The sequence below is a fragment of the Carcharhinus amblyrhynchos genome, unplaced genomic scaffold, assembly GCF_965287045.1.
Source record: "Carcharhinus amblyrhynchos unplaced genomic scaffold, sCarAmb.v2.hapA chromosome_157, whole genome shotgun sequence".
NCBI lineage: Eukaryota > Metazoa > Chordata > Chondrichthyes > Carcharhiniformes > Carcharhinidae > Carcharhinus > Carcharhinus amblyrhynchos.
The window spans coordinates 246,478-263,411 of record NW_027649897.1 but is presented as its reverse complement, the minus strand read 5'-3'; the positions used below and the strand labels follow the sequence as shown (position 1 = coordinate 263,411).

The 16,934-nt window shown below is 51.8% G+C and overlaps 1 protein-coding gene across 1 annotated transcript in view; it reads right to left on the bottom strand.

The window, feature by feature from the left end:
• Positions 1-16,934, bottom strand: part of LOC145338736 (V-type proton ATPase catalytic subunit A-like) — a 50,626-nt gene that overhangs the window by 14,367 nt on the left and 19,325 nt on the right. Inside the window, exons 9-10 of the mRNA XM_080183126.1 lie at positions 12,663-12,777; positions 11,150-11,213 (exon numbers count right to left, since the gene is read on the bottom strand). Of these exons, the coding sequence (XP_080039252.1) occupies positions 11,150-11,213; positions 12,663-12,777 (179 nt within the window). The remainder of the gene's footprint in view (positions 1-11,149; positions 11,214-12,662; positions 12,778-16,934) is intronic.

Sequence of the window (16,934 nt, the reverse complement as noted above, 5' to 3'; positions counted from 1 at the left end):
CAGCACTCCCTCAGTACTGACCCTCTGACAGTGCTGCACTCCCTCAGTACTGACCCTCTGACAGTGCAGCACTCCCTCAGTACTGACCCTCTGACAGTGCAGCACTCCCTCAGTACTGACCCTCTGACAGTGCAGCACTCCCTCAGTACTGACCCTCTGACAGTGCAGCACTCCCTCAGTACTGACCCTCTGACAGTGCAGCACTCCCTCAGTACTGACCCTCTGACAGTGCAGCACTCCCTCAGTACTGACCCTCTGACAGTGCAGCACTCCCTCAGTACTGACCCTCTGACAGTGCAGGGCTCCCTCAGTACTGACCCTCTGACAGTGCTGCACTCCCTCAGTACTGACCCTCTGACAGTGCAGCACTCCCTCAGTACTGACCCTCTGACAGTGCAGCACTCCCGCAGTACTGACCCTCTGACAGTGCAGCACTCCCTCAGTACTGACCCTCTGACAGTGCAGCACTCCCTCAGTACTGACCCTCTGACAGTGCAGCACTCCCTCAGTACTGACCCTCTGACAGTGCAGCACTCCCTCAGTACTGACCCTCTGAAAGTGCAGCACTCCCTCAGTACTGACCCTCTGACAGTGCAGCACTCCCTCAGTACTGACCCTCTGACAGTGCAGCACTCCCTCAGTACTGACCCTCTGACAGTGCAGCACTCCCTCAGTACTGACCCTCTGACAGTGCAGCACTCCCTCAGTACTGACCCTCTGACAGTGCAGCACTCCCTCAGTACTGACCCTCTGACAGTGCAGCACTCCCTCAGTACTGACCCTCTGACACTGCAGCACTCCCTCAGTACTGACCCTCTGACAGTGCAGCACTCCCTCAGTACTGACCCTCTGACAGTGCAGCACTCCCTCAGTACTGACCCTCTGACAGTGCAGCACTCCCTCAGTACTGACCCTCTGACAGTGCAGGGCTCCCTCAGTACTGACCCTCTGACAGTGCTGCACTCCCTCAGTACTGACCCTCTGACAGTGCGGCACTCCCTCAGTACTGACCCTCTGACAGTGCAGCACTCCCGCAGTACTGACCCTCTGACAGTGCAGCACTCCCTCAGTACTGACCCTCTGACAGTGCAGCACTCCCTCAGTACTGACCCTCTGACAGTGCAGCACTCCCTCAGTACTGACCCTCTGACAGTGCAGCACTCCCTCAGTACTGACCCTCTGACAGTGCAGCACTCCCTCAGTACTGACCCTCTGACAGTGCAGCACTCCCTCAGTACTGACCCTCTGACAGTGCAGCACTCCCTCGGTACTGACGCTCTGACAGTGCAGCACTCCCTCAGTACTGACCCTCGGACAGGGCAGCACTCCCTCAGTACTGACCCTCTGACAGTGCAGGGCTCCCTCAGTACTGACCCTCTGACAGTGCGGCACTCCCTCGGTACTGACCCTCTGACAGTGCAGCACTCCCTCAGTACTGACCCTCTGACAGTGCAGCACTCCCTCAGTACTGACCCTCTGACGGTGCAGCACTCCCTCAGTGCTGACCCTCTGACAGTGCAGTGCTCCCTCAGTACTGACCCTCTGACAGTGCAGTGCTCCCTCAGTACTGACCCTCTGACAGTGCTGCACTCCCTCAGCACTGACCCTCTGACACTGCAGCAGTCCCTCAGCACTGACCCTCTGACGGTGCAGCACTCCCTCAGTACTGACCCTCTGACAGTGCAGCGCTCCCTCAGTACTGATCCTCTGACAGTGCTGCACTCCCTCAGCACTGACCCTCTGACACTGCAGCAGTCCCTCAGCACTGACCCTCTGACAGTGCAGCACCCCCTCAGTACTGACCCTCTGACAGTGCAGCACCCCCTCAGTACTGACCCTCTGACAGTGCAGCGCTCCCTCAGTACTGACCCTCTGACAGTGCAGCACTCCCTCAGTACTGACCCTCTGACAGTGCGGCACTCCCTCAGTACTGACCCTCTGACAGTGCAGCACTCCCTCAGTACTGACCCTCTGACAGTGCAGCACTCCCTCAGTACTGACCCTCTGACAGTGCAGCGCTCCCTCGGTACAGACCCTCTGACAGTGCAGCACTCCCTCGGTACTGACCCTCTGACAGTGCACCACTCCCTCGGTACTGACCCTCTGACAGTGCAGCACTCCCTCGGTACTGACCCTCTGACAGTGCAGCACTCCCTCGGTACTGACCCTCTGACAGTGCAGCACTCCCTCGGTACTGACCCTCTGACAGTGCAGCACTCCCTCGGTACTGACCCTCTGACAGTGCAGCACTCCCTCAGTACTGACCCTCTGACAGTGCAGCACTCCCTCAGTACTGACCCTCTGACACTGCAGCACTCCCTCAGCACTGACCCTCTGACAGTGCTGCACTCCCTCACTACTGACCCTCTGACAGTGCTGCACTCCATCAGTACTGACCCTCTGACAGTGCAGCACTCCCTCAGTACTGACCCTCTGACAGTGCTGCACTCCATCAGTACTGACCCTCTGACAGTGCAGCACTCCCTCAGTACTGACCCTCTGACAGTGCTGCACTCCCTCAGTACTGACCCTCTGACAGTGCGGCACTCCCACAGTACTGACCCTCTGACAGTGCAGCACTCCCTCAGTACTGACCCTCTGACAGTGCAGCACTCCCTCAGTACTGACCCTCTGACAGTGCAGCACTCCCTCAGTACTGACCCTCTGTCAGTGCAGCACTCCCTCAGTACTGACCCACTAATCCCTCTAACCTACACATCCCAGGACACTAAGGGGCAATTTTTTAGCATGGCCAATCAACCTAACCCGCACATCTTTGGACTGTGGGAGGAAACCAGAGAACCTGGAGGAAACCCCCACAGACACGAGGAGAATGTACAAACTCCACACAGACAGTGACCCGAGCCGGGAATCGAACCCAGGACCCTGGAGCTGTGAAGCAGCAGTGCTAACCCACTGTGCTACCGTGTCACTGAGAGACTTGTCTTTTAAATTCTGACAGGGCTGGATGCTTTGGATGTCGGGATGTTGTTTCCTCAGGCGGGTGGGGGGAGGCGGGGAGCAGTGGTGTTGGTGTGGAACAAAGTATCACAGTCTTGGGATATGGGGTAAGCCATTCAGGACTGAGGTGAGGAGAACTTTCTTCACTCAGAGGCTGTTGGAGCTGTGGAATTCTTTCCTCTAGAGACCAATATATTGAAGAAGGAAATGGATAGATTTCTGGGTTCAAAAGGTGTCAAGGGGTATTGGGAGCTGGCAGGGGGAGCATGGCATTGAGTTAGAGGATCTGTCATGATCATATTGAATCACAGCGCAGGCTATAAGGGCTGAGTTCCAGCTCCTATTTTCTTTTTCTCGGTACCCACAGATCCACAGCAGAGGGTCCTGCGAGAATGTGCAGGGGGAATGCTGAAACATTATTTTCAATTATTTGTACATCGCATGGCACTGGTAAATATCTGCCCATCCCTCTAGAGCCTTGGGATATTGGTGAATTTTTGACACTATTGAGCCTTCCATTGCTCCTTCCCTGAGGATGTTTGACCAATCTTTGACTCATATCTCCGTATCTGTATCAAACCTGGCTTCACAACACCCCTGTGAAGTATCTCGGCTAATTTCAAAAGCTTTTATATTGCCCAGTGACGTCCTTGAGAGAGTTACGAATTGAATTTTGCAAAAGCAGCTTGGTAAATGTGTCATCTGGACAGTTTGTTTTTCAAATGATTAAATTCTGGGACTGAACCTGGTATTTTGGAGCTGGTAATTGTGCGACGGGACAGGATTGATAAACGGGTAAAAGATCCTCTCGGCAAGAGCCATCATAGCACAATGAAATTTCACCTCCAGTTTGAGGGGAAGAAATGTGGGTCTGAAGCTCGCCTTTGAAAATGTAAATGAAAGCAATGATATGAAAATTAAAGCAGAGTTACAATGGACTGGATAACAAAGGCAAAGGGTGCCAAACTTGGCAGGCGTTTGAGGAAATATTTCATTACTGATTAACCACCGAGAATGAAAGACGGCCAAATAGGTGCATCCTCCATGGGTAAATAGCAAAGGTTGGGATGGTATCAAATTGAAAGAAAAGATGTGCGCTGAAGCAAAGGTCTGTAGTTGGATATTAGGGACAGGAAGAAATTACAGAAATAAGGAGGGTTATAATGACTGGAGGAGGTTACAGAGATAGGGAGGGTTGTAGGGACTGGAGGAGGTTACAGAGATAGGGAGGGTTGTAGGGGCTGGAGGAGGTTACAGAGATAGGGAGGGTTGTAGGGACTGGAGGAGGTTACAGAGACAGGGAGGGTTGTAAGGGCTGGAGGAGGTTACAGAGATAGGGAGGGTTGTAGGGACTGGAGGAGGTTACAGAGATAGGGAGGGTTGTAGGGACTGGAGGAGGTTACAGAGATAGGGAGGGTTGTAGGGACTGGAGGCGGTTACAGAGATAGGGAGGGTTGTAGGGGCTGGAGGAGGTTACAGAGATAGGGAGGGTTGTAGGGGCTGGAGGAGGTTACAGAGATAGGGAGAGTTGTAGGGGCTGGAGGAGGTTACAGAGATAGGGAGGGTTGTAGGGGCTGGAGGAGGTTACAGAGATAGGGAGGGTTGTAGGGGCTGGAGGAGGTTACAGAGATAGGGAGGGTTGTAGGGGCTGGAGGAGGTTACAGAGATAGGGAGGGTTGTAGGGGCTGGAGGAGGTTACAGAGATAGGGAGGGTTCTAGGGGCTGGAGGAGGTTACAGAGATAGGGAGGGTTGTAGGGGCTGGAGGACGTTACACTGATAGGGAGGGTTGTAGGGGCTGGAGGACGTTACACTGATAGGGAGGGTTGTAGGGGCTGGAGGAGGTTACAGAGATAGGGAGGGTTGTAGGGGCTGGAGGACGTTACACTGATAGGGAGGGTTGTAGGGGCTGGAGGTGGTTACAGAGATAGGGAGGGTTGTAGGGGCTGGAGGACGTTACACTGATAGGGAGGGTTGTAGGGGCTGGAGGAGGTTACAGAGATAGGGAGAGTTGTAGGGGCTGGAGGTGGTTACAGAGATAGGGAGGGTTGTAGGGGCTGGCGGACGTTACACTGATAGGGAGGGTTGTAGGGGCTGGAGGAGGTTACAGAGATAGGGAGGGTTGTAGGGGCTGGAGGAGGTTACAGAGATAGGGAGGGTTGTAGGGGCTGGAGGAGGTTACAGAGATAGGGAGGGTTGTAGGGGCTGGAGGAGGTTACAGAGATAGGGAGGGTTGTAGGGGCTGGAGGACGTTACACTGATAGGGAGAGTTGTAGGGGCTGGAGGAGGTTACAGAGATAAGGAGGGTTGTAGGGGCTGGAGGAGGTTACAGAGATAGGGAGGGTTGTAGGGGCTGGAGGACGTTACACTGATAGGGAGAGTTGTAGGGGCTGGAGGAGGTTACAGAGATAAGGAGGGTTGTAGGGGCTGGAGGAGGTTACAGAGATAGGGAGAGTTGTAGGGGCTGGAGGAGGTTACAGAGATAGGGAGGGTTGTAGGGGCTGGAGGACGTTACACTGATAGGGAGAGTTGTAGGGGCTGGAGGAGGTTACAGAGATAAGGAGGGTTGTAGGGGCTGGAGGAGGTTACAGAGATAGGGAGGGTTGTAGGGGCTGGAGGAGGTTACAGAGATAAGGAGGGTTGTAGGGGCTGGAGGACGTTACACTGATAGGGAGAGTTGTAGGGGCAGAAAACAGTTACAGAGTTAGGAAGGATAGTAGGCAGTGGAGGAGGTTACTGAGATAGGATTGTAGGGGCTGGAGAATGTTACGGCCATAGGGAGGGTTGTAGGGACTGGAGGAGATTACAGAGAAAGAGAGGGTTATAGAGGTTGGAGGAGGTTACAGAGGTAGGGAGGGTTACAGAGATAGGGAGTGTTGTCGGGGCTGGAGGAGGTTATAGATATAAGGAAGGCTGTAGGAGCGGAAGGAGGTTGCGAAGATAGGGAGGGTTGTAGAGGCAGGAGGAGGTTACAGTGATAGGGAGAGTTGTAGGAGTGGAAGGAGATTGCAGAGATAGGGTGGGTTACAGAGGTAGGGAGGGTTGTAGGGACCGGGGTTGGTTACAGAGATAGGGAGGGTTGTAGGGGTTGGGGGAGGTTACAGAGACAGGGAGGGTTTTAGGGGCTGGAGGACGTTACACTGATAGGGAGGGTTGTAGGGGTTGGGGGAGGTCACAGAGATAGGAGATTTGTAGGTGTTTGAAATCAAAGATTGAAACGTGAGGTGCTGCCTGGCTGGGAGCCGCTGTAGGTCACTGAGTACTGTGGCTAAGATGTGAAGGTGGTGTTTGGGAGGTCGCTGTGGTCTGACGGTGAGGGGAGTGCAGCTGAGTTTTAGCTAACCTGATATTGAGTCAGGGTTGACTGTCAGGCAGTTACCAGGAAGGCAGTGCAGAACTACGCTCCAGGTTACCTTGGTCACAGCATAGCCGGGATTAAGGGCTGTGTCAACAAGTGCGTTCTTCCACATACCGTGTGACTGTTTGTGTGAGATTTTGAAAGAACAAAGAACAAAGAACAACCCAGCACGGGAAACAGGCCCTTCGGCCCAACGAGCCAACACCACCATTTTAAAGCATTTTCCTACACCTACCTTGCCCCGTGTGTCTGCAAATGGTACCCCTACTGTAGCCAGATTCAGGGGAGAATAGTGTAGGGTCAATTTGGTACACCAATAATAGTGTAGGGTCAATTTGGTACACCAATAATAGTGTAGGGTCAATTTGGTACACCAATAATAGTGTAGGGTCAATTTGGTACACCAATAATAGTGTAGGGTCAATTTGGTACACCAATAATAGTGTAGGGTCAATTTGGTACACCAATAATAGTGTAGGGTCAATTTGGTACACCAAGTGACAGAGTATGAGTGTAGGTGTGTGAGTGTGAGAGAGGGCATGTATGTATGTTAGTGAGTGTGAAAGTATGTGAGCAAGAGTGAGTGTGAGAGTATGTGTGAGTGCATGTTTGTGTGTGTGTGAGAGTGTGTGAGAGTGAGAGAGTATGTGTGCGTGCACATGCGAGAGTGAGTGTGCGCACAAGAGTGAGTGTGCGCACGAGAGTGCGTGTGTGCAAGAGTGAGTGTGTGTGTGTGTGAGTGAGTCTGTGAGCGAGTGAGTCTGAGTGAGTGATTGAATCTGCGAGTGAGTGAGTCTGAGTCAGTGAGTGAGTCTGTGAGTGAGTGAGTGAGTCTGAGTGAGTGAGTGAGTCTGAGTGTGAGTGAGTCTGTGAGTGTGTCTGAGTGAGTGAGTCTGAGTGAGTCTGAGCGAGTGAGTGTGTGAGTCTGAGTGAGTTAGTGAGTCTGTGAGTGAGTCTGAGTGAGTGAGTGAGTCTGAGTGAGTGTGAGTGAGTGAATGAGTGAGTGAGTCTGAGTGAGTGAGTCTGAGTGAGTGAGTGAGTTTGTGAGTGAGTGAGTGAGGGAGTGAGTGAGTGAGTCTGAGTGAGTGAGTCTGTGATTGAGTAAGGGAGTCAGTGAGTGAGTGAGTCTGTGAGTGAGTGAGTGAGTCTGAGTGAGTGAGTCTGAGTGAGTGAGTGAGTCTGAGTGAGTGAGCCTGAGTGAGTGAGTGAGTCTGTGAGTAAGTGAGTCTGAGTGAGTGAGTCTGTGAGTGAGTGAGTCAGTGAGACTGAGTGAGTGAGTGAGTCTGAGTGATGAGTGAGTGAGTGAGTCTGAGTGAGTGAGTGAGTGAATCTGAGTGAGTCTGAGTGAGTGAGTGAGTCTGAGTGAGTGAGTGAGTGAGTCTGAGTGAGTCTGAGTGAGTGAGTGAGTGAGTCTGAGTGAGTGAGTGAGTCTGAGTGCGTGAGTGAGTTAGTCTGAGTGAGTGAGTGAATGAGGGAGTCTGAGTGAGTGAGTGAGTGAGTCTGAGTGAGTGAGTGAGTCTGAGTGAGTGGGCGAGTCTGAGTGAGTGAGTGAGTGAGACTGAGTGAGTGAGTGAGTGAGTCTGAGTGAGTGAGTGAGTGAGTGAATCTGAGTGAGTGAGTGAGTGAGTCTGAGTGAGTGAGTGAGTGAGTAAGTGAGTGAGTCTGAGTGAGTGAGTGAGTGAGTGAGTGAGTCTGAGTGAATCTGAGTGAGTCTGAGTGAGTGAGTGAGTCTGAGTGAGTGAGTGAGTGAGTGTGTCTGAGTGAGTGAGTGAGTCTGAGTGAGTGAGTCTGAGTGAGTGAGTGAGTGAGTCTGAGTGAGTGAGTGAGTCTGAGTGAGTGTGAGTGAGTGAGTGAATGAGTGAGTGAGTCTGAGTGAGTGAGTCTGAGTGAGTGAGTGAGTCTGAGTGAGTGAGTCTGAGAGAGTGAGTGAATCTGAGTGAGTGAGTCTGAGTGAGTCAGTGAGTGAGCCTGAGTGAGTGAATCTGAGTGAGTGAGTCTGAGTGAGTGAGTGAGTGAGTGAGTCTGAGTGAGTGAGTGATTGAATCTGAGTGAGTCTGAGTGAGTTAGTGAGTCTGAGTGAGTGAGTGAGTGAGTGTGTCTGAGTGAGTGAGTGAGTCTGAGTGAGTGAGTCTGAGTGAGTGAGTGAGTGAGTCTGAGTGAGTGAGTGAGTGAGTGAATCTGAGTGAGTCTGAGGGAGTGAGTGAGTCTGAGTGAGTGAGTGAGTGAGTGAGTTTGAGTGAGTGAGTGAATCTGAGTGAGTCTGGGTGAGAGTGAGTCTGAGTGAGTGAGTGAGTGTGTCTGAGTGAGTGAGTGAGTCTGAGTGAGTGAGTGAGTGAGTGAGTCTGAGTGAGTGAGTGAGTCTGAGTGAGTGAGTGAGTGAGTGAGTCTGAGTGAGTGAGTGAGTCTGAGTGAGTCTGAGTGAGTGAGTGAGTGAGTCTGTGTGAGTGAGTGAGTGAGACTGAGTGAGTGAGTCTGAGTGAGTGAATGAGTGAGTCTGAGTGAGTGAGTGAGTCTGAGTGAATCTGAGTGAGTGAGTGAGTCTGAGTGAATCTGAGTGAGTGAGTGAGTCTGACTGAGTGAGTGAGTGAGTGAGTCTGAGTGAGTGAGTGAGTGAGTGAGTGAGTCTGAGTGAGTGAGTGAGTGAGTGAGTCTGAGTGAGTGAGTGAGTGAGTGAATCTGAGTGAGTCTGAGTGAGTGAGTGAGTCTGAGTGAGTGAGTGAGTCTGAGTGAGTGAGTGAGTGAATCTGAGTGAGTCTGAGTGAGTGAGTGAGTGAGTGAATCTGAGTGAGTCTGAGTGAGTGAGTGAGTGAGTGAGTGAATCTGAGTGAGTCTGAGTGAGTGAGTGAGTCTGAGTGAGTGAGTGTGTGAGTGAGTCTGAGTGAGTGAGTGAGTGAGTCTGAGTGAGTGAGTGAGTGAGTGAGTCTGAGTGAGTGAGTCTGAGTGAGTGAGTGAGTGAGTGAGTGAATCTGAGTTGTCTGAGTGAGTGAGTGAGTCTGAGTGAGTGAGTGAGTGAGTCTGAGTGAGTGAGTGAGTGAATCTGAGTGAGTCTGAGTGAGTGAGTCTGAGTGAGTGAGTCTGAGTGAGTGAGTGAGTGAGTGAGTCTGAGTGAGTGAGTGAGTCTGAGTGAGTGAGTGAGTGAGTGAGTCTGAGTGAGTGAGTCTGAGTGAGTGAGCGAGTGTGTGAGTGAGTGAATGAGTGAGTGAGTCTGAGTGAGTGAGTGAGTGAGTCTGAGTGAGTGAGTGAGTCTGTGAGAGTGAGTCTGAGTGAGTGAGTGAGTGAGTCTGAGTGAGTGAGTGAGTGAGTGAGTGAGTGAGTGAGTCTGTGTGAGTGAGTGAGTGAGTCTGAGTGAGTGAGTCTGAGTGAGTGAGTGAGTGAGTGCGTCTGAGTGAGTGAGTGAGTGAGTGAGTCTGAGTGAGTGAGTGAGTGAGTGAGTGAGTCTGAGTGAGTGAGTGAGTCTGAGTGAGTGAGTGAGTGAGTGATGTCAGAGGCTCTCCTCCCACGACCGGTTTCAATGTCGAAGTGCTGGAATGTGTGGGAGATTCCTGGAAGCTGGATGTTAAGTTGAGGAGGGAGGGGGATTGGGAGGGTCAGGGTCAGCGAGGGTGAAGGTTGGTCCAGGTACACGGCTCATTAAACAGCCCTGAACAGGTACAGAAAATGACCCAATGGTTTACTGCAGTATTAACCTGAATGTCTCCAGTATAAAGGCGCTGGCAGTTCTCCTGCAGCTACTTAAGCCACGCCTGGAGTTACTGTGAACTGTCCTGCGCACCATGCAGAAGGAAAGTTATCTTGACCTCGATCAGAATGTGACACAGAGAAATTCCCAGCGAGGTTACACAAACTCTGCTTGTATTCAATCTAATTTACAAAGATAAGGGGCATTTCATTGAGCTTCCTGTTGAACCGGCTTGAGCGGCAGTGGAGAGGAGGGTGGTGCTGACTGGGTCTCCTGTTCCTGAGTAAATGTTCGATAGGGAGTAAATGGCCTCTTCATGTTCCTGAGTAACAATTTCGAGAACGACTGAATGGCTTCCTCCTGTTCCTGTATAACATGGTCAAGAGGGGCTGAATGGCCTCCTCATCCTGTTTAAGATATTTGAGAGGGGCTGAATGGCCTCCTGTCCCTGTGTAACATGTTTGAGAGGGGCTGAATGGCCTCCTGTTCCTGTGTAACATGTATGAGAGGGGCTGAATGGCCTCCTGTTCCCGTGTAACATGTTTGAGAGGGCCTGAATGGCCTCCTGTTCCTGTGTAACATGTTTGAGAGGGGCTGAATGGCCTCCTGTTCCTCTGTAAGGTGTTTGAGAGGGGCTGAATGGCCTCCTGTTCCTGTGTAACATGTTTGAGAGGGGCTGAATGGCCTCCTGTTCCTGTGTAACATGTATCAGAGGGGCTGAATGGCCTCCTGTTCCTGTAGCGTGCTTGAGAGGGGCTGAATGGACCTTCCCCCCATTCAAGAAACTTGACACTAATTGACTGGTGGTCTTAATTTGGATATTTCTTTCCTACAGTGCGGAAAGAGGCCATTCAGCCCATTGAGTCTGGACCAACTCTCTGGAGAGCATATTACCCTTGTCCATCTTCTCCACCTCTCCCACCACCCCCCCTTGCTATCCTCCACTGTCCCCATAACCACAGACATTTAGCATGTCCAATCTACCTAAAGTACACACCTTCGTCATGTGGGAGGGAGCGGAGCACCTGGAGGAAACCCACACAGACACGGGGAGAATGTGCAGCCCGAGGCCGGAACTGAACCCGCCCGGTATAGGCAGTGGTCAATATTCATGCCTGCTCTGAAAGTGTTAGCCGAAGGATTGGGACCTCACCTGGACAATCCCCAGCGTAGCAGAGGTGACAGGGTCAGAGAAATCCCCACCAGGGGGAGACACACTAACAGAGAGAGAGAGGGAGAGAGATCAGTCACTGTCACAGTGTGTAGAGTGGGGGGTGGGGAATGAGTGGAGAAAGGGTGACGGAGGAGAGGGACTGGGAGCGGAGGGGAAGGAGGAGGGGTGAGGAGAGGGGAGGAGCGGAGTACCGGGAGAGAAGGGGGAGGGGATTCATATCAAGGAAGAATAAATACACTCATAAAATCCCCCTCACTCGCAATCCTGACCCTCATTCACAATACTGACCCTCACTGACAATACTGACCCTCACTCACAATACTGACCCTCACTCACAATACTGACCCTCACTCCCCCTCACTCACAATACTGACCCTCACTCACAATACTGACCCTCACTCGCAATACTGACCCTCACTCAAAATACTGACCCTCACTCACAATACTGACCCTCACTCACAATACTGACCCTCACTCGCAATACTGACCCTCACTCCCCCTCACTCACAATACTGACCCTCACTCCCCCTCACTCACAATACTGACCCTCACTCACAATACTGAGCCTCACTCACAATACTGACACTCACTCAAAATGCTGACCCTCACTCACAATACTGACCCTCACTCCCCCCTCACTCACAATACTGACCCTCACTCACAATACTGACCCTCACTCAAAATACTGACCCTCACTCACAATACTGACCCTCACTCAAAGTACTGACCCTCACTCACAATACTGACCCTCACTCAAAATACTGACCCTCACTCACAATACTGACCCTCACTCGCAATATGACCCTCACTCGCAATACTGACCCTCACTCACAATACTGACCCTCACTCCCACTCACTCACAATACTGACCCTCACTCCCCCTCACCCGCAATACTGACCCTCACTCACAATACTGACCCTCACTCCCCCTCACTCACAATACTGACCCTCACTCACAATACTGACCCTCACTCCCCCTCACTCACAATACTGACCCTCACTCCCGCCTCACTCACAATACTGACCCTCACTCCCGCCTCACTCACAATACTGACCCTCACTCACAAACCTGACCCTTACTCACAATACTGACCCTCACTCACAATACTGACCCTCACTCACAATACTGACCCTCACTCCCCCTCACTCACAATACTGACCCTCACTCCCCCTCACTCACAATACTGACCCTCACTCCCCCTCACTCACAACCCTGACCCTCACTCCCCCCTCACTCACAATACTGACCCTCACTCCCCCTCACTCACAATACTGACCCTCACCCCCCTCACAATACTGACCCTCACTCCCCCTCACTCACAATACTGACCCTCACTCCCCCTTCACTGACAATACTCAAACCCCTCATTCTCTCTTCACCTCGCCCTCAATCACTGTCAATATTGACTCTCCCATCCCCTCACCTCCCCCTCGCTCTTCCTCGCTCTCCCCCCCTTCCCCATCAATCCACCCCCCTCCCCCCCTCACTCACGCTCCGACAATGCTGACGCTGCCCTCTCTCTCAGGACTCCCGAGACACTTCACTCTCCCGGCTCTCTCATAGAATGAAGCCAGTCGTGCTCCAAGGTATGCGGGATAGCCACTGTCTGTGGGGAGAAACAGCAGGTTACAGCACTCAGAGGGCTCACCGTCCAGATGTTCGAGCGCAGAGAGTGGGATACACCATTCGACATCTCTGACCCACCCTCCCATACCTCATCTCACTTCATCATTATATCCTACTCCACTCTCCATCAGATTTATCCAACTTCTTCCTTTAACTGTGCACAGTACTCCAAGTATGGTCTAACCAAGGGATATCGGGACCAGAACTGTGCACAGTGCTCCAAGTGTGGTCTAACCAAGGGATATGGAGACCAGAACTGTGTACAGTGCTCCAAGTGTAGTCTAACTGAGGGATATGGAGACCAGAACAGTGCACAGTACTCCAAGTGTAGTCTAACTGAGGGATATGGAGACCAGAACTGTGTACAGTGCTCCAAGTGTAGTCTAACTGAGGGATATGGAGACCAGAACTGTGCACAGTGCTCCAAGTGTGGTCTAACCAAGGGATATCGGGAACAGAACTGTGCACAGTGCCCCAAGTGTGGTCTAACTGAGGGATATGGAGACCAGAACTGTGCACAGTACTCCAAGTGTGGTCTAACCAAGGGATATCAGGACCAGAACTGTGCACAGTGCTCCAAGTGTAGTCTAACTGAGTGATATGGGGACCAGAACTGTGCACAGTACTCCAAGCGTGGTCTAACTGAGGGATATGGAGACCAGAACTGTGCACAGTGCTCCAAGTGTGGTCTAACTGAGGGATATGAAGACCAGAACTGTGCACAGTACTCCAAGTGTAGTCTAACTAAGGGATATGGAGACCAGAACTGTGCACAGTGCTCCAAGTGTAGTCTAACTGAGGGATATGGAAGTCAGAACTGTGCACAGTGCTCCAGGTGTGGTCTAACTGAGGGATATGGAGACCAGAACTGCGCACAGTGCTCCAAGTGTAATCTAACTAAGGGATGTGGAGGTCAGAACTGTGCACAGTGCTCCAGGTGTGGTCTAACTGAGGGATATGGAGGCCAGAACTTAGCACAGTGCTCCAAGTGTAATCTAACTAAGTGATATGGAGGTCAGAACGGTGCACAGTGCTCCAAGTGTGGTCTAACTGAGGGATATGGAGACCAGAACTGTGCACAGTGCTCCAAGTGTGGTCTAAATAAGGGATATGGAGGTCAGAACTGTGCACAGTGCTCCAAGTGTGGTCTAACCTCGGGATATGGAGACCAGAACTGCGCACAGTGCTCCAAGTGTAATCTAACTAAGGGATATGGAGAACAGAACTGCGCACAGTGCTCCAAGTGTGGTCTAATCGAGGGATATGGAGACCAGAACTGCGCACAGTGCTCCAAGTGTGGTCTAACGAGGGATATGGAGACCAGAACTGTGCACAGTGCTCCAAGTGTGGTCAAACTGAGGGATATGGAGACCAGAACTGTGCACAGTGCTCCAAGTATGGTCTAACCAAGGGATATCGGGACCAGAACTGTGCACAGTGCTCCAAGTGTGGTCTAACTGAGGGATATGGAGACCAGAACTGTGTACAGTGCTCCAAGTGCAGTCTAACTGAGGGATATCGGGACCAGAACTGTGCACAGTGCTCCAAGTTGGTCTAACTGAGGGATATGGAGACCAAAACTGTGCACAGTGCCCCAAGTGTGGTCTAACTGAGGGATATTGGGACCAGAACTGTGCACAGTGCTCCAAGTGTGGTCTAACCAAGGGATATCGGGACCAGAACTGTGCACAGTGCTCCAAGTGTGGTCTAACTGAGGGATATGGAGACCAGAACTGTGTACAGTGCTCCAAGTGTGGTCTAACTGAGGGATATGGAGACCAGAACTGTGCACAGTGCTCCAGCTGTGGTCTAACTGAGGGATATGGAGACCAGAACTGCGCAGAGTGCTCCAAGTGTAGTCTAACTGAGGGATATGGAGACCAGAACTGTGCACAGTGCTCCAAGTGTGGTCTAACTGAGGGACATGGAGAGCAGAACTGTGCACAGTGCTCCAAGTGTGGTCTAACTGAGGGATATGGAGACCAGAACTTTGTACAGTGCTCCAAGTGTGGTCTAACTGAGGGATATGGAGACCAGAACTGTGCACAGTGCTCCAAGTGTTGTCTAACTGAGGGATATGGAGACCAGAACTGTGTACAGTGCTCCATGTGTGGTCTAACTGAGGGCTATGGAGACCAGAACTGTGCACAGTGCTCCAAGTGTAGTCTAGCCGAGGGATATGGGGACCAGAACTGTGCACAGTGCTCCAAGTGTGGTCTAACTGAGGGATATGGAGACCAGAACTGTGCACAGTGCTCCAAGTGTGGTCTAACCGAGGGATATGGGGACCAGAACTGTGCACAGTGCTCCAAGTGTAGTCTAACTGAGGGATTATGGAGACCAGAACTGTGCACAGTGCTCCAAGTGTGGTCTAACCGAGGGATATGGAGACCAGAACTGTGCACAGTGCTCCAAGTGTGGTCTAACTGAGGGATATGGAGACCAGAGCTGTGCACAGTGCCCCAAGTGTGGTCTAACCGAGGGATATGGGGAACAGAGCTGTGCACAGTACTCCAAGTGTAATCTAACTGAGGAATATGGAGACCAGAACTGTGCACAGTGCTCCAAGAATGGTCTAACTGAGGGATATGGAGACCAGAACTCTGCACAGTGCTCCAAGTGTGGTCTAACTGAGGGATATGGAGACCAGAACTGTGCACAGTGCTCCAAGTGTGGTCTAACTGAGGGACATGGAGAGCAGAACTGTGCACAGTGCTCCAAGTGTGGTCTAACTGAGGGATATGGAGACCAGAACTGTGTACAGTGCTCCAAGTGTGGTCTAACTGAGGGATATGGAGACCAGAACTGTGCACAGTGCTCCAAGTGTGGTCTAACTGAGGGATATGGAGACCAGAACTGTGTACAGTGCTCCATGTGTGGTCTAACTGAGGGCTATGGAGACCAGAACTGTGCACAGTGCTCCAAGTGTAGTCTAGCCGAGGGATATGGAGACCAGAACTGTGCACAGTGCTCCAAGTGTGGTCTAACTGAGGGATATGGAGACCAGAACTGTGCACAGTGCTCCAAGTGTGGTCTAAATAAGGGATATGGAGGTCAGAACTGTGCACAGTGCTCCAAGTGTGGTCTAACCTCGGGATATGGAGACCAGAACTGCGCACAGTGCTCCAAGTGTAATCTAACTAAGGGATATGGAGAACAGAACTGCGCACAGTGCTCCAAGTGTGGTCTAATCGAGGGATATGGAGACCAGAACTGCGCACAGTGCTCCAAGTGTGGTCTAACGAGGGATATGGAGACCAGAACTGTGCACAGTGCTCCAAGTGTGGTCAAACTGAGGGATATGGAGACCAGAACTGTGCACAGTGCTCCAAGTATGGTCTAACCAAGGGATATCGGGACCAGAACTGTGCACAGTGCTCCAAGTGTGGTCTAACTGAGGGATATGGAGACCAGAACTGTGTACAGTGCTCCAAGTGCAGTCTAACTGAGGGATATCGGGACCAGAACTGTGCACAGTGCTCCACGTTGGTCTAACTGAGGGATATGGAGACCAAAACTGTGCACAGTGCCCCAAGTGTGGTCTAACTGAGGGATATTGGGACCAGAACTGTGCACAGTGCTCCAAGTGTGGTCTAACCAAGGGATATCGGGACCAGAACTGTGCACAGTGCTCCAAGTGTGGTCTAACTGAGGGATATGGAGACCAGAACTGTGTACAGTGCTCCAAGTGTGGTCTAACTGAGGAATATGGAGACCAGGACTGTGCACAGTGCTCCAGCTGTGGTCTAACTGAGGGATATGGAGACCAGAACTGCGCACAGTGCTCCAAGTGTAGTCTAACTGAGGGATATGGAGACCAGAACTGTGCACAGTGCTCCAAGTGTGGTCTAACTGAGGGACATGGAGAGCAGAACTGTGCACAGTGCTCCAAGTGTGGTCTAACTGAGGGATATGGAGACCAGAACTGTGTACAGTGCTCCAAGTGTGGTCTAACTGAGGGATATGGAGACCAGAACTGTGCACAGTGCTCCAAGTGTTGTCTAACTGAGGGATATGGAGACCAGAACTGTGTACAGTGCTCCATGTGTGGTCTAACTGAGGGCTATGGAGACCAGAACTGTGCACAGTGCTCCAAGTGTAGTCTAGCCGAGGGATATGGGGACCAGAACTGTGCAC